A 25,061-nucleotide genomic window follows, 5' to 3' on the forward strand; every position below is an offset into this window, starting at 1 on the left:
ATAAAAAATTCTTAGTCTTAGAATTCATAGCATTTCTTAATATTATCGTACTTTTTTACTTTTATTGATAAAAAATTCGGGAAACATTCAAAATTATGAAAAAGAAATAGTTTCGCTCTCATTTTCTAGTAACTCAGGTATCTTCCTTTCTTTTGGCGTGGAACATATAGAGCGAGACTTATGAAAACAAATTGAACGATAGTTTCAACCTTTGAAGATTATCGATTTACTAAGTTTAACTTTTTTTTTTACTTTTATAAGATCCGCCCTTCTTTGGCAAACACATGATCTCGAAATATTTCATAGGTAAGTAACGCCTAGAGTAACGCTTTAATTGAATAAGCGCAAAATACTGTCATGTCACTTATCGCAGCCGGTATTTAGATCATAATTTGATTGCAAACAAAAACGTGCCAATTATACAGAGATTTCGGATAATTCATACATGAATTTTCTTGACCTTAAAACAAAATAATTTATTCAACTAGACAATGTCGGCAGGCTCAGCGAATAGCACGATTGATCCAGATGATGTTATTAAAATTTTGGTGGCCAGCGATGTTCATCTCGGCTACAACGAGAAAGATCTAGTTAGAGGTTTGTGCTTAAATATTTTAGTGGATAACGTTTTGTGTGATAGTTTGAACTTTCTCTACTTACAGGAGAAGATAGTTTCATTGCGTTCGAAGAAGTATTACAACATGCGGTGGTGAACGATGTGGATGCGATTATCCTGGGGGGTGATTTGTTTCATGTTGCTAACCCATCGACAAATACTTTGAATCGGTGCACTCGATTGCTTAAAACGTACATGCTTGGTGATAAGCCTATCAAACTTGAGTTTCTCAGTGACCAAAACGAGAATTTTTTTGAGTCACTTAACAAAACAGTCAACTATGAGGATCCAAACATAAATATTGCTATTCCTGTGTTTTCCATTCATGGGAATCATGACGACCCGAGTGGATTCGGTCGAATCAGTTCACTGGATATACTGAGCACTAATGGGTACGTGAACTACTTTGGTAAATGGACTGATTTGACCAAGATCAACATAAGTCCAATTCTGTTGAAAAAGGGTGAAACCAAACTGGCACTGTATGGACTGAGTTATATTAGCGATCCCAGGCTGGCACGGCTTTTCAACGAAGCGAAAGTGTTCTTGGAAAAACCAGATGAACCTGGGTGGTTTAACATCATGGTACTGCATCAAAACAGAGCAGATCGGGGGCCAAAGAATTACCTTCCCGAGAAGTGTTTACCAGGTAGCATTCTAGCGAAATAAACTTAATATTCCTTTTATCCTACATGCTTATTTCTAGATTTCCTGGATCTGGTCATCTGGGGTCACGAGCATGACTGTCGCATCGTACCAGAAGAAAATCCTATAAAGAAATTTTTCGTCAGTCAGCCTGGATCAACGGTGGCCACTTCCCTGGCGGAGGGAGAATCCATTGACAAGTGTTGCGGAATTCTCAGCATCTGCAAGAGTCAATTTCGGTTGGATCCGATCAAGCTGCAAACGGTGCGGCCTTTCATATTTGAATCTGTTAATTTGGCGCACGTTTCCCATGAGCTAGAATTGGACGAAGGAGATGTTCAACAAAAGGTACTTTCTTTTGCAGCTGGCAAAGTAAAGGAAATGATCGAAAGAGCAAAAGAAAAACTAAGTGAAAATGACAAACAGCCCAAGTTGCCTCTGATACGTTTACGATTGGAAGTAACTGATGTTGATCAACAGTTCAATGCCATTCGATTTGGACAGCAGTACAGTGGCAGGGTAGCGAATCCTCAGGATATGATCACATTCAAACGAAAAATCGTCAGGACGAAAGATGAGATGAAGCCACTGGACAGAGAAGCACTGAACGAGGCTTATCAGAATCAACGAGAGACGGCTGCAAAACGCGCTGAGGAAGTGGTGGAACGTTACTTCAAGGAGGCTAACGAGGATAAACAACTGGAGATTTTGTCCACTAGAAGCATGACTGAGCTAACGAGACGAATGGTCGATTACGAGGATGATGATGCTGCTGAAAATATTATCAAATTCCACGAAAAACTGGCTGGGCAATTTTTGGATAAATGTGCGATGAACGAGGACAACATTTATGAACTTTTGGTTAACTTCCATACTAATGAGCACGAAACACACAACGAAATGTTAAAGGTAGAAAATTCAGCTATTTTTTTCATTAACTGTCATCATTAATACTGATTTTGATCATTTGTTACAGATGCTAGATTGTCGCAGTTCCAAACGATCCGATCCAAACGATCGGCCTCGAAAGGTTGATGATGATGATAACATGGACAATGATGACTATAAACCAAAGATTTCTCCCGTAAAAACATCCGCATCTGCTTCGACTGGTAGCGCGCGGGGTGGCAAAAGCAGTAGAGGTGCGAGAGGGTCTCGTGCCGCCAGTAATACGAGTACAACAAGTCGAGGTAGAAGTCGCGGAAGAGGTGCCTCCAATGGTTCTACAGGAAAAATCGATTCATTCCTGACCAGTACTTCGAAACCTGAGAAGCGCACGAGCAGCAGAAACATTTCAAAGGTTATGTATATCTCGGACGATGATGATGATTGAATGAACCTTGTTTCCCACAATATTACATTCCAAGTTCACGTTAACGTCCAATGAAATTTTAATAAACGTGTATATATGTTACAATGGGTTCGATTGTTGTATTTTGTTTTCGCTTCCAATTTCGATATTCTCCTTAGCTCCGCAAGTTCTACAGAACAGAGTGCACAAAAATAGCATAGAAGAACAATCGAACATCAATCCAATTTGGATTTTAGAATAGAGCTTAACGAATGAGGTTAACTAATTTGTTTTAATGGTGCACCCACCTTATCCGGAAAAAGACCGTACGAATTGTAGATTTCCAAAACTGACAATCTCGTTCTACAGTCGCTATGTATTCCAGCTGCACGCGCATCTTCCTCGATTGCACACACTCAGTGAGTGCGAGGTGTGCCGGTTCTCCTCTGAGCGTCACGTAGACCATTCTCTTTTCCGGCATTCTTGATACATGTCCGACTCACTGTAGTCTGTCGTATTTTCTAAGCACTCCAATGTCAGCATGTTTGTATACTTGGTACTGTTCGTTATTCATGCGTTTGCGCCATTTTCTTCTTTCCCACCGAGTATTGAGCCGACGACACGACCTGCCACTCGTCTATCTAAACTGTATCGAAAATTTAACTACCCCTCAGTAACTGGTAATGTCAAAACGAAGTTGCTTGAAAATCTATTGAAACTGGCAACAAAAGTAGAAAACTGTTGATTTTAGATAACAGTTACCATAACCATGGCTACGTATGTTTTTTAATGGAACGGACTATATAAATAATCTCAAAACAAAAACAAATTGTTTCTGTGAACCAGAAGAAATGCGGATTTCTGATTCTTTCGGACCTCCTATGTACGATGATACGGAACGTGATTTCGTGAATCACGCCGATCGATGAAGCTACTATCAAGCGTCATAGTGGCCGTATTGTGGAGGATAGTGATTGTACACGTTCTACCTTGAATAACCGTCGTGCCGGGACCTTCCCGAAATTGGAGCGCCATTCTACCGAACGAGAATGGGGGAACCTATGTTTGAATCAGGGCGCGGGTTGGCCTAGATACATTCTAGAATTCAATCCAGACCGTCGGGAACAAATTTATTTTTTATTTTTGTATCCGTATTCTACATCATTACCGTTAGAACATTAAAAAATGCTCGATCGATAAATTGTTTATATTTCTCGATTATGAATTTGTTTTTTTACGAAACCATTGCAGCTAGAACATGTTGACTGGTTAGCATTTCCATTGCGTACAATGGAAAGATGACTTTCTTTGGATTTCACAGTAGAAGTTACTGAAATATTGAACAAAATCTATAAAAATGTGTACCATTCGCGTATCTTTTGCGTTTTTTTTAATTGTTTGTTTATTTACTTTGGAGCTCCTTGGTAACTAGTTCGTAGCAACCTAAACAGTGTTGTCCAAGAAGATTATTTTTATCATTATCAAGGGGTCACTATATTTGCGGTAACTGGCGGTGAATCGTTAACAGACAATTTCATTGCCAATTTTTCTTCGGAGTGCCTGGTCGTGTCGTCGATTGAGCGCAGCAGTTTTCTCTCGAAGATTCGAATATCGGTTTCCTTCAACGACATGTAGTTGTAGCACACCTTTTTACCTTACGGTTAACATTGTTATCGCACGTTCTAAGTTGTATGAATTCGTCAATAACCTCGTATCGTATTCCATTTATTTCCACCTGTTGTATACCGGCCACCATGTATTTTGTTTCGGTAGTTTATTCTCGCAGCTTCTCTTTAAATGGACCAGGCTCTTCAACAGCTCAACGACAGGGCTTGCGAATTGAAGCAACGAATATTAAGAAAAGAGTTTCATCCTCTCTGCTATCCACACACATTAGGTATGTTAGGTAGAATTTACCAGCTGTTTCGTTCGTTCATTAGTTTATGAAGATGTGCGCCAGCTGATGAGTATGCTTCATGAGGTTAGCATTTGATGAACGTTTCTCATATTGAAGATGCCTATGAGAAAACTAGATTCAAAACTTTTAGTTCCGATGAATATTAATTAAATAAACATTGCTTTTTTGAGTTTCTAGGATAGGTACACAGTATGAACTTACAAGAAACAAATTGATCGTTTTGGAAACGGGCTCAAATGCAAAATTTATGCTATACAATGTTTGAAATATTTTTGAAATGTGATCAAATTGGGCCTTGGAATGCAAACGTTATGTTCAAAAATGATTTCTGTAAACATTTCCTAAAGAAACGCCGTAAATATTGCCTATATGACCTTGATTTGCATCTTGTAGCCCGCCGTGAAGCAAAGTTATACATTCTCATACAGTACTAATGAAAATGAACCCTTCATTTCATTGCATTGGCATGGATTGCTTAGTTCATGTGTTAACCAAGCAAGGGAACTGGTCTGCTCAGTAGCATATACTCTCACCAGTTTCTCTCTAATATAGGTATATATGTATATATGTATTTATTTTCATTTTACTCTCAGAAACAAAACCAAATTAATGATTTTAACAAACAAAAGCGTAAGTTAAAATGCTAATTATTTTTGGCTAATATCTTATTTATTTCAACAGCCAAGCTTATAAATTCAAAGCACTATAAATATTGCCTTTATCTAAAGTTAATTAATTTTAAACTGATTTTGCAAGTTGAATTTACTATGGAATTGTTCGTCTAAAAATTGACAGTAACGCACAAGTAAAATGTTTCTTAGTTCTATCAAAATATTTATTGACACAAACTAATCCACTGAGAAAAATCAAATACCTAGTTTTGTTATTCCAAGCAAAACTATTTGATATATTAAAGTAAATTTTCGTTTGTCTTTATTTCAATAAAATAAATCGTTACGTGGAACCCAAATTTAGTCACATTCACAATATTTTTCTCTGCGTGCAGTTAGTTTTTAACGACAATCAGTATTTACAGAAGTTCGGTTATTGGAAGATAATTTTACCATATGAATGAATTGTATATCTATTTACAGAAATTTGTAATGAAAACTTGCGTCATACTGATCGTCCAGTAAAAATTGCATAGTTTTTGTAAAGTAAAATTCATGTACCGAAATATCGGTTATTTTTATTGATTACCGAAAGTTTTCGTTAAAAATATTACCGAACAAAGGAATTTAATCTTAGTGTGTATTGAGTAGATTACATCAGTTTGACTGAATACTGTATACACAGCAAAAAAGACTTGTAACAATCTCAATGTGACTATCAACCGATGTGAACAAATTGAGACGTACTGTACATCAAATTCAATAATTTTCAGTTTTCGAGAAATATTGCAAATAAATCACTCGTTATTACATCGAAACAACATATTGAGTAGATTATATCAGCTTGACTGAATACTTAGACGATTCTGATAGAAAATTGGGCATCTTTTCGTGTAATATTACAACGCTTAGAACGACATCAACACATACATCAAAATTGCTGCACATCACTACTCACCACCAGAGATGCCATTTATACAGATTTATCTGTATTATACAGATTTTTACATGCACATACAGATTTCATACAGAATACAGATTTTGTACAGGTTTTTTAAACTCAAAACAGATTTATACAGATAAAAAAAGGAAAGAACAAAATAATTTTATTCGTCTGAGCTCTTTTCGGTAGTTGTGACGAGATGAGAGTTTTGTAATCAATCGACGAATCACAAATTGATCTAAAAATCTTTAAATGGTGTTGATAGTTTAAGTTGAGCGCTGGAATCCTACATCAACTCACCAAGCCAACATTTAGAAACTATATGAAATTGAAATTATGTTTTGTTGATTCCGATTGGTGATGAAAATTTGAAAGCATTTAATATCGTCGTTGTAGAATGATATGAATATTGAGCACTCATTCAATTTCTCATTATAAAACCATAAATTTTTGGAATAACATTACCTCAACAAATTTTCATTATAAATATTTCGATTTTATAGTGGATACAGATAAATACAGATTTTTCATTCTGGGTGACACAGATTCTCTATGAAAATATCTGGCATCTCTGCTCACCACTGAAGTGCAGTGATTAAGCCATAATATCACAACAATTTCGGTGTCGTTCTGAAGGTTGTAATATTACACGAAAAGATGTATAATTTAATATCAGAAACATATACAGTATTCAGTTAAGGTGATGTCAACACGTGGTTTCGATGTAATAACGTGTGATTTCTCTGCAATAGTTCTCGAAAACAGAAAATGGTTGCATTTGATGTTCAGTACGTCTAAACTTTTTGCACTTCAATTGATAATCACATCGAGATTGTTATAATTTTTTTGCTGTATACGTCTCCTCCCGGCATCACATTGACTCGCTTGCATGTGCCTATAGCAGATTTTTCCCCAGGCACCTGGCTGTGTCTGCCAGAATGCTGGCAGAATTCCGGCAAGAGCCTGGCAACAATGCAACAACCGTTTCCGGCAGAGAATTTCGCCTAGCGATTGTTAACGGATCTGTTTTTGCCGGATTTTTGCCAAGATCGTTTTGAATCGGTTCTTCATTTTAGTGTAATTAGTTTTATATTTTTCATTAGAAAATTTGAAGGAAGGACAATAACATAGCTTTTGCACTACCAAACATGATATGCGAAGCTTCTTTTCTTTCTTCTCTTATATTAAATCTGTATCCTGTCTGAAATCTGTATGGACGTATACAAATCAATACATCACAAATAATTCTGTATGAATGGCAACCCTGTGGGTTAATGAAAAAATAAACACAGTCTAGATGATAGACTGGATGTTTTTGATAGGGTAACGTGGCACCATTATGATATATACGAGTACTGTCCCAACTAAAGGAATATTCGAAATGACCGTTAAAATTATTTAAGAATCGTATTTGAGTGTCCTGTCTGTTAGTCTGTGCTGTTAGTCTGTGAGCGAAAATTCAATGACGGGTTTTCCTGCAATTCTTTTTTCCATAGAGAAAGGAAATATGTCCAACAAAGTCCACTTCACTGTCAATCGGGTTGATTGAGCACTCAGAAACGTTTAATTTCCAAGTATGTTATTTCGAAAAAACATTTTTCAACCATATTTAGCCCTGATCAATTATGGACTAAGAATAGACGATAATCAAAATACAATAGACGGGCTGACTTTCAAGTTTTGATTATACAGGGTGTCCAATGAAAAATTTCGAATTTAAACATGGAAAAACGGTTTGATAGATTTCAATGATTAAACATTAATTTGAAAGGTTGATTCATGAAATTTTCATGAAAAATAATTTCGTTCAGATGACACCCACGGCTGGCTTGGCAGTAGCCAATCTAATGCACCCAATTTTTGAGTACATTTTCAATTGCTTCTGGCCTTATGTTATCAATAGCAACTTGAATTTCGTGCTTGATGTTTTCAATTGTTTCTGGATGGTTGGCGTAACATTAATCTTTAATCGCTCTCGAAAGCAAATAATCCAGCGGCGTCAAATCGCAGCTTCTCGGAGGCCAATTCACGATTTTTTTGTTGAATATTCGATTTTCAAAGATTGTGCGCGGAACATCGTTTGGTTTGTTGGCTGTGTGGCACGTAGCGCCGTCCTGTTGAGACCAAACATTTTGCATAAATAAATTTCATGAATCAACCTTTCAAATGAAGGTATAATCGACGACACGACCTGCCACTCGTCTATCGAAACTGTATCGCAAATTTAACTACCCCTCAGTAACTGGTAATGTCAAAACGATATCGCCTGAAAAACTATTGAAACTGGCAACACAAGTTGATAGATTATTGATTTTAAATAACAGTTACCATAACCTTGTTTACTACATATTGAAGACTTGGGAAATGTAAACAAAACAAACTGCCTTGAGTGGAATTATCATTTAGTTTAATCGAATAGAGGTCTTTGTAAAGCTTGCTGGTGCACATATTAAAAATGACTTCTAGACAATTCAATATTTATGGATGTTTGTTAAATAGTAACCATACTTAGATCTATAATGACTATCTGCTATGTAAATAAGCTTCATTTCAATTCGCCACTTGTTCAAAATCGTTCAACCCTCGTTGCTAATCAGCATACATGTTGTGAAACAATGCGCTGTTATATTTTGGAAACTCCTCTACTTCCACTCTCAGTGATTTGAGGTCTTCGAAAAGTGCGTGTATACTTTGATGAATATGAAAGACACTTGAACAGCATGGGAATCAAATTTCTCGGGATATTAGATCTGATTGAAATTATATGAATGCATATCGAAAGCTTCCAGTGAAAACAGGTCTCCTTCAAATAATTTGATTATTTGTGTCTCAAACAGAAAATAGACTGTAACTACGGTCTACCGTAAGGCGGCTGGAACCTGTTGAAGTAGTAAATGTGAAGAGTGTCGGATACAATTTAACAATGAAGTCTCATTTTCGTTTTGTAAAGACTGGTACTAACTTCCAGGTTGGTTGACAGTATATTAAGCAAAAGTGATGTGTTTCGGAAACTCGACTGGATATTCCTAAAAAGAAAGACCATCATTATGGATGAGTGAGATGAATACACTGCAGATAGAGCTAATGGGTAGTTGTGGATAATGTAGGATGTCGCCTTTCTGTCGCAACACTACTTCTAGTACTAGATTTGGTTATTGTACTATTGTGGTCGGCGCAAATCTAGAAAGTATGTTGTAACTAAATCTAAATTTATAGAAAAGTTTCACAACTTTTTCAAATGATTTGTTTATTTATTATAGCGCTCCTTGGTAACTAGTTCATAGCAACTTAAACAGTGTTGCTCAATAAGATTATTTTCATGATTATCAAGGGGTCGCTATATTTTTGGTAACTGGCGGTAAATCACTCTCGAACACTTTTTGTTCAGATTTTTGTTCGGAGTGCCTGGTCGTGTCGTCGGTATAATCATTGAAATCTATTATACCGTTTTTTTATTATTGAATTTTTAAATTCGAAATTATTCGTGGGACATCCTGTACCTAAGAAATATCAAGTGACAAAATAAAATGCTTCAACTTTTCTCAGCTTTCCCCTCACTGGTTACGTCCGTCGAGCGCCAATATTGGAAACGAAGAGTAGATGTACCGCATGATTATTAAATATTGTAATAGCACTTGATATCTGTTGGCTAGTAAAACAGCCGGACGACCGGATTGTCCAGCCGCCATCGCCCCGGAACAGGAGACAAACTAAACCGGAGAGACTCGTTTGATGAAGACACTTAAAACAAATGGCCAAATTTGCAGCTAGTAAAAATGGTTTTCCATCCAATTCCCCACCCTTCGATTGGAACATGTGGTGCTTGTGCGTGAGCGTGGACGGGCATTGAAGGGGGAAGTATCGGGTCAATTTAATTTTGGCATTAAATTTTAATTAATTTATGATTTTGAATAATTACACTCCGCTGTGGTCTGATGATGGCGAGCAAACGTTCGTTCCGGGGTCTGTTGCTGGTTTTCTGTTTTGGATAACGGCGGCGAAGAGATGTTCGAATCGGTTTGGGTTCTGCCGGTTGAGAACTGTTTGTTGCTGTTTTGACGGTGCTAATGATAGCAATGATTGAGAGATTAGTTGATGTTTCCATCAAATTTAACGAGCAACTAAAATGCGATACCAGAAGCGTGACGTTGGAAATCGTTCCATCAGAGCCCCGGTGCGCAGTGCGGAAGAATTTCGAAAGCAATTAAAATCTTGATTGAAATTAGCATGAATATCTAATCGGTTTTCCCGGTAATAGTGATTGTTGAAAGGTATCATAAATAGCCAGATTTTCGGAACATCGATCGAGGGATACTTTTAATAGTGGAAATGATTTGATATCCCAGTAAAAAACCTACTGTAGAATATAAAGGGTGTCACGATCAGAAATTGGTTAGACAAGAATGTGTGTGAATTGTTCAAACTTGTTATTAAAAAATAAAATCATGTTTTTCGCAAATTCAATTAAAAAAAAAGGAAAAGCCTTTCGTACCTTTCTGAGGCTTCACTTGAAGGTTGAAGATTGAGTGTAAAGGCTCTTGTCCTTAGACGTTTTCCGTGGTATGCCACTTTAAGCGCAATTTGTAATCTTTGTCAGAAAGAAAACGTCACGCGAAGCGTCTAGACGCGCGTGCGAGCTAGTTACATTCGATCAAAGCATACCTGTCAGAGTGAATGCAGTGCGAAAACAGTACATCGCATTGAATCGCTTCACTTCGCTCCGCGTTCCGCGCTCATTCTGACATCAACCTTAAGAAAACAGCTCTTGTTTAAAAACGCAAAAGCAGTTTCCACCGCTGTCGTTGAGCGGAAATAAAAAAACTACCAGTTCGCTTAGCTCATTTTTTCAAACAAATTGACGTTTTTTTCCTAAGATTGCAAGTACAACATTAAGGCCATTTTCCGTGACATAGATCAAGTGAGCAAAGTAAAATTTTCACACAAAACAACTCGTTGCGCGCCAAACGATTTTATTAATAATCTTTCATCTATATATGATACTTTTAATGAAACATAAACAAATAACACATGTCACTAGAGAATATTACCTGTTAATATCTACACGCAGAGAAATTGAGTTTGTTTAAAACAACAAAACAGTCAGTAGATTTTAAAATATGATTTCTGTTGATTTCAAGCTAGAATATGATTGTTTTGAACCAATTTCTCCTTTCTACATCAACAGTTATATCTATTTGATTTGAAGACAAATTCTCATCTTGGTCAACGAAAAACTGGTTTGTTTCGGCAGACTTTATCGTTGAAATGAATCAGCCATTTACTACATGTCAACAAAAGTTGAGTTGAAGTTATTGGCAACGCTTGTTGATTCATTTAGCTAAGTTTATTGTTTCAATTGATCGTATCAGTTTTGTTTATTATAAAACAAGTATTTTTTTGTTTCCTTGAGGTCTTTTAACACTTCAATTACATGAATTATGAATTATGTATGAATAATTCAAAATATTACTAAACTTATATTACATTACATAACACGTTTTTTACAGAAAATATTTGATGCAGGATTTCTATCTTGACCAGATTAATGGAGCACCGAATCATTGTTTGTGGCATGTGAAAAATTTGATCGTCCCAAGACAAAAAGCAATTGAAAATGGATAAAAATCGAAATAAAATTAGTTTGAAAAATTACCTTGAAGATTAGTTTGAAAGAAATCTCCTTTTAAGAATAATGACAAACAAAAATGTATGATTTTAACAAACAAAAGCGTATGTTGAAATACTAATTCTTTTAGGTTTGAATCTTATCGTTCATTTCAACTGCCAAGTTTATAAATTCAAAGAACTAATAATATTATCATTATCTAAAGCTAGTTCATTTTAAACTTAGTTTGAAAGTTAAATTTACCATGGAATTGTTTGTCAAAAAATCGACAGGAACGCGAAAGTAAAATATTTGTTATTTTTAACCAAATATTTCTTGAAACAAACTAATGCACTGAGCAAACTCAAATGTCTTATTTTGTAGCTTCAAGCAACAATATTTGCAATTTCAAATCAGATTTTCTTTTGTCAGTATTTCAACAAGATAAATCGTTGCGTGGAACTAAAATTTAGTTACTTTTACAATATTTTTCTCTACGTGTAGGACAGGACCAGACTTCCAGAAAAATATTTCTCTTTCTATTCTGGTTGCTCCCTGTTATAAATAGTACATTCCTCGCGATCAGTTACCAGTAGAGATAATTATTCATTCTGAAAAGCTTCTCCCTTTATAACGTGCGATTATTTATCATTTGAAAACACTTAGACAAATGTTATATGAGTCAAATATATAGAATTGACAGGGCCTAAACACAAATTGATATTAAATCGTATTGAAATTAGTAATCAACTTAAAATTAACAAAATATGCAATAACAAACCAAAGATAAACTCAAGATAGAGTAGTCTGCGATTTCTTATGTATCATTTGAATAGGATCCCTTCTGATCGCTCGACGTGTCGTAACTATGACAATTATTGTTTATGTTTGAAAAAATATCTAGTTACGGTGCCTTATATCTAGTGATTCTTAAAATATGAAAGTAAAAGCTACTTAGAACCATTGCCTAGAATTTATTTAGTTTGTTATTGCCTCATCCCATGAAGCATTATAGTCAGTTTGGCAAGAAATCATTATGTGCTGAATGATGTAAACATATGTTGGCTTCCTCTCTAATGTCGTTTTCGTTTTTAAATTGCACTACACTGGTGTAGCGAAAGCTGCACTGAAACCGTTCGTTTTTGCCAATTGCACTACACCAGTGCTACACTTTTTCTGCACCGATACCACTGGTGTAGCACTCATCAAAAGTTTGGTGTAGCTCTGTGCGATTCCACGTTTATTGTAGTCAATGGTTACTGTTTATGTTTTCGTCATTTTTGTTCGTTTATTCATGCCTCAGTGTAGCACTGCACCGGTGTAGTGCAAATTAAAAACGAAAACGCCATAACTTGTATTGTTTCCATGGTATTTTGTCGGAAATATCGACGCTTATTAAAGGAGGGTTAATAAAATTACATTATTACTGAACCAACTGGTTCACGATTACTGACCCAATACGATTTTTCAATGAATCGTATGGGACATTGTAAGTCTTTGATAAAACTACATTGTTACCGACGAAACGACAATACTTTTTCTACCACCCTGCAGTATTATCTACAACTTGTACTTGCTTATGTCAATTTCAACCAATCACGAGCTGGTCCGAAACTGGTCCTCGAAATGGATTAATAATTGCCAGGTCCTGTTCTAGGTTGATACTATCCAAGTTCTGGCAGAGATGCCAGGGAAAATTTTGCGTGTATGCACACTAGAAATGTTCCAATGCTAGCGTTCAATTTTGAAAATAAACAAATAAACAAAACGCACAACGCTATTTTAAACCCCTATAAATTGGACGATTGTCTTAAAAACTGCGAAAATCTACAAAAAGTCATAAAAACTGCAAAGTCTGCTTACAAAAAGAATTGGAATATTTGTATACAAATTAGCAAACCTGGAATCTGTGGTTCTGACGCTCATTAGTACGCTGTTCTGCGGCGATTCCCCCGTATGCCAGGCCTTCTGCTTATTCTAAGGTACCCATTTCTTCTGATGCAAACAAACATCCACAGTGAAAGTTCAATGCGGGAGGTTAAAATTAGGTAAATCACATTCAACTCAAGTTGAACGAGAACACTCAATCGTTGGGTATGGGAACATATGGAAACAAACCCGGGATGGCAGTTCAATTAATAGGGCGCTGGTCTTGCAAGCTAATAGTCGTCTGTTCGAGTCCTGATCTGCAATGGCACTGTACGGTATTAATCGTCTGCGATGTCTGTTGAAACAGAAGGTCGAATTTAACAAAAAGAACGTAACACCAAAGCACACGGAAACAACATCGACCACTTCTACCTCCCGCACGCAACCCCTCTATTGGGTGAAAAGTTCCCAAAATTAGATATTGTTTTTGACGGTGTGTGCATGAAGCTAACCCTCCTCAAAGCAAATGCAGCAGCTGGAAGTGTTATAACGCTTGCATTTAAAAAAAAGTGGGTGGAAAATGTCAGAAACACAACTGGATGACGTGAATACGAATAAAATCTCACACGTGTGAATATCTAAAATCATTCTCATAAGTTGATATTTTGAATTGTGCAGGGTTTCATTTCTTCACTTCTAGAATTGCACTGATACAGAAGTACGCACGGTACGTATTACTGTAATTCAAATGGAAGAAAATATCAAAAAATTATTTATTCATTAATTGACTGCTATTAAAATTCAATTGCGCAGTCCAGAATGAATGAAACGTGTCAATGTTTACGTTTTATACCTATCCAGTTGGAAACTTGAAAATTCAATGTCAGTCACTGCATCAAAACCGTCATCCGAGCTTGAGAAAAACAAACAAGCGTCATGAGTTTTTCTCTTTTATACTCGTTGAAACCTAACATTTTAGAAAACTATAATTTTGAGTTATTTGTGCTTATTTCATACTACTGACAATTTTATTATAAATTACTGATCACCTTTTCGATAGTATGGAGAAAAAAAATGTTGTTGGGTTAAGTACACCAGGAGATATTCACGTACATTTCAAAAAGGCACCCTATAAAAAAATAAGTCATATTCACGACCAGAACTGCTAAATGTCACTATCAACGAGCAACTTTACACGACGAAGATTGAAAAGTTTATGTCACTGGACTGCTGCCAACCAGGCTCTACCAATCATCATATATTGAGTGTCTGAGAGCCGATCTGTCATAACTTAAATTCTCTTGATATTATACTCACCAGGACGCTCATTGATTGCCGATGCAATTGATATTATCTTCATATCTCCTGTCACTGCTTGATTACGATGTGACTAAATATTAATCAAGCACCATAAACATTGAATTAAATTCATGTACACCAATAAACTCCGAAATCCGATGACTTTTTACAAAGAACAATGAACTTTATCAATTTATGTTTATGTTAGTACTCTCATGGATTTTTTTTTACTTCAACAGGGAATAGGAGAATGAGAGACAGAACAAAATGCGTTACCTGTCTTTAACTGAGTATACTTCTACTTGGTCATTGAACTATCGAGTATCTCATTTGACAGACACTTTGACCGTACCTATTACAGTTGATGATGATTTTAGTCAGTCTGTCAAGGCCATTTGACATGACTGACAATTTGCAGCTCTGTTCACGACAAAAAAAATGATAAAAAATTGCAGATTTTTCATGGGTTTACCTTCACTCGCACTGATGAAACAACCCATGCAGCATCAATCATATTAATCCACGAGTCAGTAGACAAAATATGACAGCTCTTATTCGAACTCTAGCCGTAATGGCAAAACAGTGAAGCAACTCCATAGAACGGCACTCCGCAGCGTCGAAAACGGACATCGTGAGGCTCCCGATACGCCGGATACGCCCGTTCCGGCATCTACAACATCTTGGCACTATTAGACAACAATCAGAGCAAAAACTACAAGGATCAGGCCCAAGGGGTTGTTCGAGCCATTTGATGTGGAACAAGGCAACCAAAATTTCTAATGATCTACAATCAAACAGTTCAATCAATCGTCACACTTTTTAATCCGCAATTGCACGAGAGTCTGCTTAGATTGATCTTGATTAGGAACCAACACCGAACAGCCGACGAAATTACACCAATATTCGAAATGTATGCAATTATATCTTTGTACATACTTGCGATACGATATTTAAGCTTCTCTTCACCAAGCTTGCGTTAAGTTTATCTACCATTTTGCGGTTTCATCTTACAAAAATTAGAAATTAATCTTAAGCACTAAAAATTTGGCAAAGCAAAGTCTTGGCATTACATTCCTTCCGTGGAATTTGGCCTTTCTGTTTCAACAGACTTCGCAGCCGATTCTTAGCGTACAGAATCATTGCATGGCTAGTACTATGGATCGTACTGACACTAAGAATCCTTCCAGGTCGGGGCTCGAACGTACGACAACTCAAAATTTGGGGTAGTTGCAAATTTCTCAGGCGAAAACGACATATCATGGAATTTCATCCGAGCTTGCATGACACAAGATCAGAGCATATCAACTAAGGGCTGAGGCCAGTAGGTCGCGTATAACCACGTGGCTTGCTCTGCGTATTACATTTCTCTCCATGCTCTCTCGCAAATGTGTAAAATGACTCTCGATGTGGCCGGGTGGTCAAGAAAGTTTTGATATTTTCGGTTACAAGCTTGTTTGGCAGCCTTGCTAAGCCGATTTTACTTCTCTCTCATGTTTCGTTACGTTACTAGGATACAAGAGCAGAAAAAATGGTGCCGCCATAGAAATGGACTTGCCTTTACAAAAATAACATTCACTTAATTTTTATCGCGACAACATATATGTTTTTATGCACTAATCGCATCTAGACATTGTCAGGATAGATTTTTGATCCATGCTTTTGAAGGCGAGATATTCAATGAACAAGTCGAAACTTGCCGTTTTCAGCTATGCAATTCTTCCTTCAGAAAATAGACTTTCCCGACCGCAAAAGTCAATGAATCATTCTAAAATTTTCACAGAATAATCTAAACTAATTTTCTAAGAGATTGTCAGTTGGGTTTTTTTTATATTCGTCACTGTTTCTGAGAAAATCAGATTTGAAGCGTGAAAATAGCCCTCTAAATCACCTAAATCACAAATAGGATACTGTCACCAAGCAGGCAACTCTGGCAACACTGCAACTAAACGAGATTCACTGAGAGAGAAAACGGCGACAGTTTCCTGTGTTATATCCAAGCGCGATGACCGCATCATCGCTCATATCGAGTCATTTTTCGGTCGGAGATTATAATGTATATTTAATAAGCGATTTTTCGATTCAATGTTTCGGATTCATTGTTAGGAGTGAACTTAACCTAACACTTAAGAACCACACCAATATGTAAGCTTCTTTATAAAACCTTTGTTCCAACTGAAATAAATAATTACGCTTTACAGCTTGAGCTGATGAACAATAAGATTTCGTCTGCTACTAGATTGGTGTGAATGATGACTCCTGATACGCAGTAACAAACTCAAGATATTGTGGTCAATAATGGCTAATAACGAGAGCAATTGTGCGGAATGCGACCGTTCTGACTGGGCGGATGATATGGTCCAATGCGACGAATGCCACGATTGGTACCATTTTACGTGTGCCGGTGTAACCGGATCCGTCTCATCGCGAAATTGGTCATGCAAGGTTTGCCTTCCAATCAGTTTGATTAGTAAAAGTATTTCCAGCCGGACAAGCCGTACAAAATTGGAAAAGCAACGTCTCGAAGAAGAGCAGAATATTCGTCGTAATCGCTTTCTTCGGGAAAACAGTTAGAGAAAAGGATGATCGAGATGGAAATTGCTGCAGAACGAAAAAAAATTCTAGAAGAAGAAGAACTTGAACAGACCTTTTTAAAGGAAAAGTATGAAGTACTAGAAAGAGAGGAAGAAGCGGATGGAAAAAGCGTCATTACTAAAATGAGCAAAACTCCAACGAGTGTAGAGAAAGTAAACCATTGGTTAAGGAATGATGGACACAAGAAGCCCGATAACAGCTCTGTGACCGGAGCGATCGAGACAGCACCAAATCCAAAATTTCCTGTACTAAACGAGAATAATGTTGACTCTACTCCTCTCACAGCTGAAAATTCTAATCCGTTACTTGAGACACCGATTGATTCGGGTTCAGTAAAGACTGTTACGTCTCAAGTACCTACAACGCAAGGCAATTTTCTCGAAAGCACAAGATCGGCTTCAACACTAACCCAGCCACCTGAACCATTTCCGTATCCGTGGCAAAAGCATAGCGGAGCAAACATTAAACTGGCAAAACCACCAGAAAAAGCACCGAGCTTTATCACCAAAACGCCATTGACGACACCTCAATCTGTTACATTTAGGCAGCAAAGGCCGATTCCGAATCCGGCATTAGTTAATCCATGTCCAGAAGAGAATTTTGAGCCTTCCCAGATGCAATTTGCATCTCGACGAGTCATGTCACGCGATCTTCCGGAGTTTGATGGAAAGCCCGAAGATTGGCCTATATTCTTCAGTCAATATAATGTCACCACTCAGAGCTGTGGATTCAGTAATGCAGAAAATTTGATAAGGCTTCAAAGATGCCTTAAGGGGCATGCGCGCGAGTCGGTGCGCAGTCGATTGTTGCTGCCCGAGTCTGTACCCAACGTTATAGAAACCCTACGGATGTTATATGGACGTCCTGGTATCTTGATAAAAACGCTCTTGAATCGAGTACGGCAGGCACCCGCACCTAGGATGGAACGACTTGAGACACTGATCGAATTCGGAGTGGAATTACAGGGATTATGCGATCACCTGATAGCAGCAGGAGAGGAAACACACTTGAATAATCCAGCCCTGTTACAAGAATTGGAAGACAAACTGCCTGCTCAGTTGAAGCTTCAGTGGGCTATGTACAAGCAAACCGTGTCCAGGGTTACACTGAAGACTTTCTCCGAATACATGTCTCACATGGTATCAGCGGCAAGTCAGGTCACTACCTTTGTCAAGGATGACCATGATCATCGCGAAGGAAATAGAAAAAATAAATGGAAACAAAAGGAGAAGGGTATGTTGCATGCTCATAATGCGAGTGCCGAAATAAAGTCTCAATTCGGGAAGCAAAATAATGAACGAGTCTGTTTTGTTTGTCATAAATCCAATCATCTCATGAAGGAATGTAAACAGTTTCTGGAATTACCAGTGGACGGTCGCTGGCAACGAGTGCATCAATTGAAACTTTGTCGGACGTGTCTCAATCAACATGCCAAAGGCCGATGTCGTTTAACAAACAAATGTGGTGTCGATGGTTGTGAATTTAGACACCATCCGTTATTGCACTCTAAAAACGAAAACAGTGCTGTCTGTACTTCTTCTGCGGAAAATCATTCCCACAGGGAGCGAGGTTTTGAAACACTTTTCCGAGTTGTGCCGGTTACGCTCCACGGAAAGAATAGTTCGGTGAAAACGTTTGCATTTTTAGATGACGGATCGTCACTAACGCTCGTAGAACAGTCGATTGCTGATCAACTAGGTGAAAGTGGACCCAAAGGTGAACTTCTTCTTTCGTGGACTGGAGATGTATCTCGAAGTGAAGTCAACTCACAAACCGTAACGTTTCATATCTCAGGAACGTCATCAGACAAAATGTTTAAAGTTTCACGGGCTAGAACGGTTTCCAAGCTTAAACTTCCAATACAGACACTGAACATGGCATCTCTATCGTATCAGTACCCCTATCTAAAAGGATTACCTGTTGAGGAATATTCCAATGCGTCTCCTGGAATACTTATCGGTTTAGATCAGCTCCATCTTTCCTTACCATTGAAAAGCAGAGAAGGTAAAATGGGTGAGCCAGTCGCTACAAAAACTCGCCTCGGTTGGTGTATATTCGGTGGCCTACGTGCAACAACTGCATTTGGCCTTTCCTGTCATATACACGAAACGTCAGAAAAAGGTCTACACGAAATCGTTAAAGAATACTTTGGGCAAGAGGATGCCGGAGCTGGGACGATACTGGAGTCGTCCGATGAAATACGTGCGAGGAATATTCTCGCTAGAACTACTGTACGAGTGTCGGGTCGGTTTGAGACCGGTCTGTTATGGCGATATGACCAGTTCGAATTCCCCGAGAGTTATCAGATGGCTCTTCGTCGATTAGAAGGTCTCGAGCGTAGAATGTCACGAGATACAGCACTACGAGAAAATGTAAACAAACAGATCCAGGAATATCAACGTAAAGGATATGCTCACCGTGCGTCAAAGGAGGAGCTTGAAAACGCAGATATGAGAAGAGTCTGGTATCTTCCGCTTGGAGTTGTGACAAATCCGAAGAAACCAGCTAAAGTCAGATTGATCTGGGATGCGGCTGCAAAAGTGCACGGAGTTTCGCTTAATTCGGTTCTGTTGAAAGGGCCTGATTTGATGATACCGCTTTTGGAGGTTCTGTTTCGTTTTCGTGAGCGGTCAGTTGCGGTGAGTGGAGATATTTCCGAAATGTTCCACCAGATTCGCATTCGTACTGAAGACCGCCATTCTCAACGCTTCCTATGGCGAGAGGAGCCTGACACTGAACCAGAAATTTTCCTAATGGATGTAGCGACCTTCGGCTCTACCTGTTCGCCCTGCTCAGCGCAATATATAAAAAACAGAAACGCTGAAGACTTCGTCGCTCAGTACCCAAGAGCAGTTGAAACCATAATCCGGTCGCATTATGTAGACGATCTTTTAGATAGCTTTGAAACGATCGAGGAAGCCAAGAGAGTCTCAGAGGAGGTCAAAATGATTCATGCAGCCGCCGGGTTCAAAATTCATGGCTGGCTTTCCAATAAACAAGAAGTCGTCTGTCATTTAGGCGATAGGACGGTTACACCCGTAAAAGATCTTGCTTTGGACAAGGGTGACACTACTGATCGAGTACTCGGTATGCGCTGGATGACAGTCGATGACGTGATTGGCTTTTCAACGGTAATGCGGGCTGAGATAGCAGCTATTATAAATCGAGGCCAAAAGCCTACCAAGCGACAAGTATTAAGGTGTGTCATGTGTCTGTTCGACCCTCTTGGGCTTTTAGCGGCATATTCGGTACATGGAAAAATACTTATTCAGCAGATCTGGCGATCAGGAGTGGACTGGGATGACCCAATCGACAACCTATCGTTTGAGCGGTAGAAGGTAAAATGGGTGAGCCAGTCGCTACAAAAACTCGCCTCGGTTGGTGTATATTCGGTGGCCTACGTGCAACAACTGCATTTGGCCTTTCCTGTCATATACACGAAACGTCAGAAAAAGGTCTACACGAAATCGTTAAAGAATACTTTGGGCAAGAGGATGCCGGAGCTGGGACGATACTGGAGTCGTCCGATGAAATACGTGCGAGGAATATTCTCGCTAGAACTACTGTACGAGTGTCGGGTCGGTTTGAGACCGGTCTGTTATGGCGATATGACCAGTTCGAATTCCCCGAGAGTTATCAGATGGCTCTTCGTCGATTACAAGGTCTTGAGCGTAGAATGTCACGAGATACAGCACTACGAGAAAATGTAAACAAACAGATCCAGGAATATCAACGTAAAGGATATGCTCACCGTGCGTCAAAGGAGGAGCTTGAAAACGCAGATATGAGAAGAGTCTGGTATCTTCCGCTTGGAGTTGTGACAAATCCGAAGAAACCAGCTAAAGTCAGATTGATCTGGGATGCGGCTGCAAAAGTGCACGGAGTTTCGCTTAATTCGGTTCTGTTGAAAGGGCCTGATTTGATGATACCGCTTTTGGAGGTTCTGTTTCGTTTTCGTGAGCGGTCAGTTGCGGTGAGTGGAGATATTTCCGAAATGTTCCACCAGATTCGCATTCGTACTGAAGACCGCCATTCTCAACGCTTCCTATGGCGAGAGGAGCCTGACACTGAACCAGAAATTTTCCTAATGGATGTAGCGACCTTCGGCTCTACCTGTTCGCCCTGCTCAGCGCAATATATAAAAAACAGAAACGCTGAAGACTTCGTCGCTCAGTACCCAAGAGCAGTTGAAACCATAATCCGGTCGCATTATGTAGACGATCTTTTAGATAGCTTTGAAACGATCGAGGAAGCCAAGAGAGTCTCAGAGGAGGTCAAAATGATTCATGCAGCCGCCGGGTTCAAAATTCATGGCTGGCTTTCCAATAAACAAGAAGTCGTCTGTCATTTAGGCGATAGGACGGTTACACCCGTAAAAGATCTTGCTTTGGACAAGGGTGACACTACTGATCGAGTACTCGGTATGCGCTGGATGACAGTCGATGACGTGATTGGCTTTTCAACGGTAATGCGGGCTGAGATAGCAGCTATTATAAATCGAGGCCAAAAGCCTACCAAGCGACAAGTATTAAGGTGTGTCATGTGTCTGTTCGACCCTCTTGGGCTTTTAGCGGCATATTCGGTACATGGAAAAATACTTATTCAGCAGATCTGGCGATCAGGAGTGGACTGGGATGACCCAATCGACAACTTATCGTTTGAGCGTTGGAAAAAATGGATAAGTTTTCTTCCCCTTGTGGATAACATTAGAGTTCCAAGATGCTATATTTCCGGCTTCGACTCCGGATTAATTTGTTCTGTGCAACTACATACATTAGTGGATGCAAGTGAAGAAGCCTACAGTTGTGCATCATATTTCCGATTCACCATGATGGATGGTTCTGTTACGTGCATTTTGGTAATGGCGAAAACAAAGGTGGCACCTCTAAAACCACTTTCAATACCGCGCCTTGAACTACAAGCGGCGGTCCTAGGTGCTCGGGTAGCGAAGTTTATCAGCCAAAATCACACGTATAATATCGAAAAAAAATTTTACTGGTCAGACTCTAGCACGGTGCTGGCATGGATTCGATCAGAAAGCAGAAAGTACAGACAATATGTGGCCTGTCGTATAGGAGAAATAGTCACGCTGAGTAATAGTAGCGAATGGTTTTGGGTGCCAACGAAATTGAACGTTGCCTACGAGGCAACTAAATGGCGTAATGCGGGATGTCTATCGTCCGATAATGCGTGGTTCACCGGACCGAAATTTCTGTATTATCCTGAGGAAAAATGGCCCGAACCCAGCAAGGTTAAATATTTCTCAACCGAAGAAGAGCTTCGACCCTGTTGTGTACACAATGTAGCGAATTTAACGTCAACCATCGAATTCAACCGTTTTTCTCGATGGAGCAGTTTAAATAGAACAGTGGCTTATGCGATGAGATTTATTGGTAATCTACGCGCTGCCCCCGTCGTATGTTCGAGCCCCGACCTGGAAGGGTTCTTAGTGTCAGTAGGATCCATAGTACTAGCCATGCAATGATTCTGTACACTAAGAATCGGCTGCGAAGTCTGTTGAAACAGAAAGGCCAAATTCCACAAAAGGAATGTTATGCCAAGACTTTGCGCTGCCCCCGATGGCAAAAAACTAGGACGACTTAGTCAGGAGGAGCTGTTAGCCGCCGAAAACGTTATTTGGAGGATTTGCCAGCAAGAGGCTTATCCAGACGAGCGCGCGTTGTTGAGTAAAAATAAATCAGAAGTTACATTGACCAAAGGAAGTCGAATCTACAATTATGCACCATACATGGATGAGAATGATGTGCTGAGACAAGACGGTCGGATTGGAGCAGCCGCTCACGCCAAATTCGATGTTAAATTTCCCATCATTCTGCCACAAGAACACCGCGTAACACTGTTAGTAATTAACGACTATCATAGTAGATACCATCACGCGAATTCAGAGCTTGTCGTGAACGAAGTGAGACAGAAATTCAAAATTCCAAAACTGCGTGCAATTGTAAAAAAGGTAGTTCGGCAATGTCAGCACTGCAAAGTCTACAAATCGCTTCCAGCTGTGCCAAGAATGGCACCTTTACCGTCAGCGAGATTGTCATCCTTTGAAAGACCTTTCTCATACGTTGGTATCGATTACTTCGGACCGCTGCTAGTGACGGTGGGGCGGAGTAGCCAAAAACGATGGGTCGCTTTATTCACATGTCTCACTATCAGAGCCGTCCATCTGGAGGTGGCACATAGTCTGAGTACGGAGAGTTGCATCCTGTGTTTCCGTCGATTCGTAGGGCGCAGGGGAGCACCAATAGAAGTGTACTCGGACAACGGGAGTAACTTTTACGGTGCCGAGAAAATATTGAGGAAGCAAATCGATGCTGGTATGGCCGACACATTTACTAACGCGAACACAAAGTGGCACTTCAACCCACCATCTGCCCCACACATGGGGGGTGCTTAGGAAAGGATGGTGCGTTCAGTAAAAGTTGCGATCGAAGGTATTCACACTGGCAGAAAGCTGAATGATGAAGGGTTACTGACACTTTTGGCGGAAGCGGAAAGTATTGTCAACTCCAGACCATTGACTTACATCCCTTTGGATTCAGCAGAGCAAGAGGCGCTTACGCCAAATCATTTCGTGCTTGGCAGTTCAACGGGCGTAAAACAACCTGCTGTGATTCCTGTGGACTATCGAGAAGCTATCAAAGGGAGCTGGAACCAGATACGTCATCAATTAGACCTGTTCTGGCATCGTTGGCTCAAAGAGTACTTACCAATCATTTGTAGGCGTACTAAGTGGTTCAACGACACGAAGGCGTTAGAGGTGGGAGATCTAGTCGTGATTGCTGATAGCAACAAGCGGAACAACTGGGTGCGAGGACGAGTAATCGGAATCCAACCTGGGACTGACGGAAGGATACGTCGAGCAAGCGTGCAAACATCGACGGGAGTAATGAAGCGACCAGTATCGAAGCTGGCCGTCTTAGATGTCGGCGATTCAGGTAAAACAGCGTAGCAAACGCGGTGTTACGAGGGGCGGAATGTCACCAAGCAGGCAACTCTGGCAACACTGCAACTAAACGAGATTCACTGAGAGAGAAAACGGCGACAGTTTCCTGTGTTATATCCAAGCGCGATGACCGCATCATCGCTCATATCGAGTCATTTTTCGGTCGGAGATTATAATGTATATTTAATAAGCGATTTTTCGATTTAATGTTTCGGATTCATTGTTAGGAGTGAACTTAACCTAACACTTAAGAACCACACCAATATGTAAGCTTCTTTATAAAACCTTTGTTCCAACTGAAATAAATAATTACGCTTTACAGCTTGAGCTGATGAACAATAAGATTTCGTCTGCTACTAGATTGGTGTGAATGATGACTCCTGATACGCAGTAACAAACTCAAGATATTGTGGTCAATAATGGCTAATAACGAGAGCAATTGTGCGGAATGCGACCGTCCTGACTGGGCGGATGATATGGTCCAATGCGACGAATGCCACGATTGGTACCATTTTACGTGTGCCGGTGTAACCGGATCCGTCTCATCGCGAAATTGGTCATGCAAGGTTTGCCTTCCAATCAGTTTGATTAGTAAAAGTATTTCCAGCCGGACAAGCCGTACAAAATTGGAAAAGCAACGTCTCGAAGAAGAGCAGAATATTCGTCGTAATCGCTTTCTTCGGGAAAAACAGTTAGAGAAAAGGATGA

The 25,061-nt window shown here is 39.3% G+C and overlaps 2 protein-coding genes across 3 annotated transcripts; both read left to right on the forward strand.

The window, feature by feature from the left end:
• The first annotated feature begins 365 nt into the window (after positions 1-365).
• On the forward strand, positions 366-11,640 carry LOC131437519 (double-strand break repair protein MRE11). Of its 2 annotated transcripts, XM_058606918.1 has the most exons (5): positions 366-597; positions 663-1,265; positions 1,323-2,170; positions 2,238-2,561; positions 11,532-11,640. In XM_058606918.1, the coding sequence occupies exons 1-5, from the start codon at positions 492-494 to the stop codon at positions 11,559-11,561; spliced, it is 1,911 nt and encodes a 636-aa protein (XP_058462901.1). In that variant the 5' UTR covers positions 366-491; the 3' UTR covers positions 11,562-11,640. The 2 variants fall into 2 exon arrangements, with proteins under 2 accessions (XP_058462901.1, XP_058462900.1); XM_058606917.1 differs by lacking the exon at positions 11,532-11,640 and having other exon boundaries at positions 2,238-2,677.
• Positions 11,641-17,376: 5,736 nt separating this feature from the next.
• Positions 17,377-20,724, forward strand: LOC131434166 (uncharacterized). Its single transcript, XM_058600815.1, has one exon. The coding sequence runs from the start codon at positions 17,377-17,379 to the stop codon at positions 20,722-20,724; it is 3,348 nt and encodes a 1,115-aa protein (XP_058456798.1).
• Positions 20,725-25,061: the final 4,337 nt, after the last annotated feature.

The sequence above is a fragment of the Malaya genurostris genome, chromosome 3, assembly GCF_030247185.1.
Source record: "Malaya genurostris strain Urasoe2022 chromosome 3, Malgen_1.1, whole genome shotgun sequence".
NCBI lineage: Eukaryota > Metazoa > Arthropoda > Insecta > Diptera > Culicidae > Malaya > Malaya genurostris.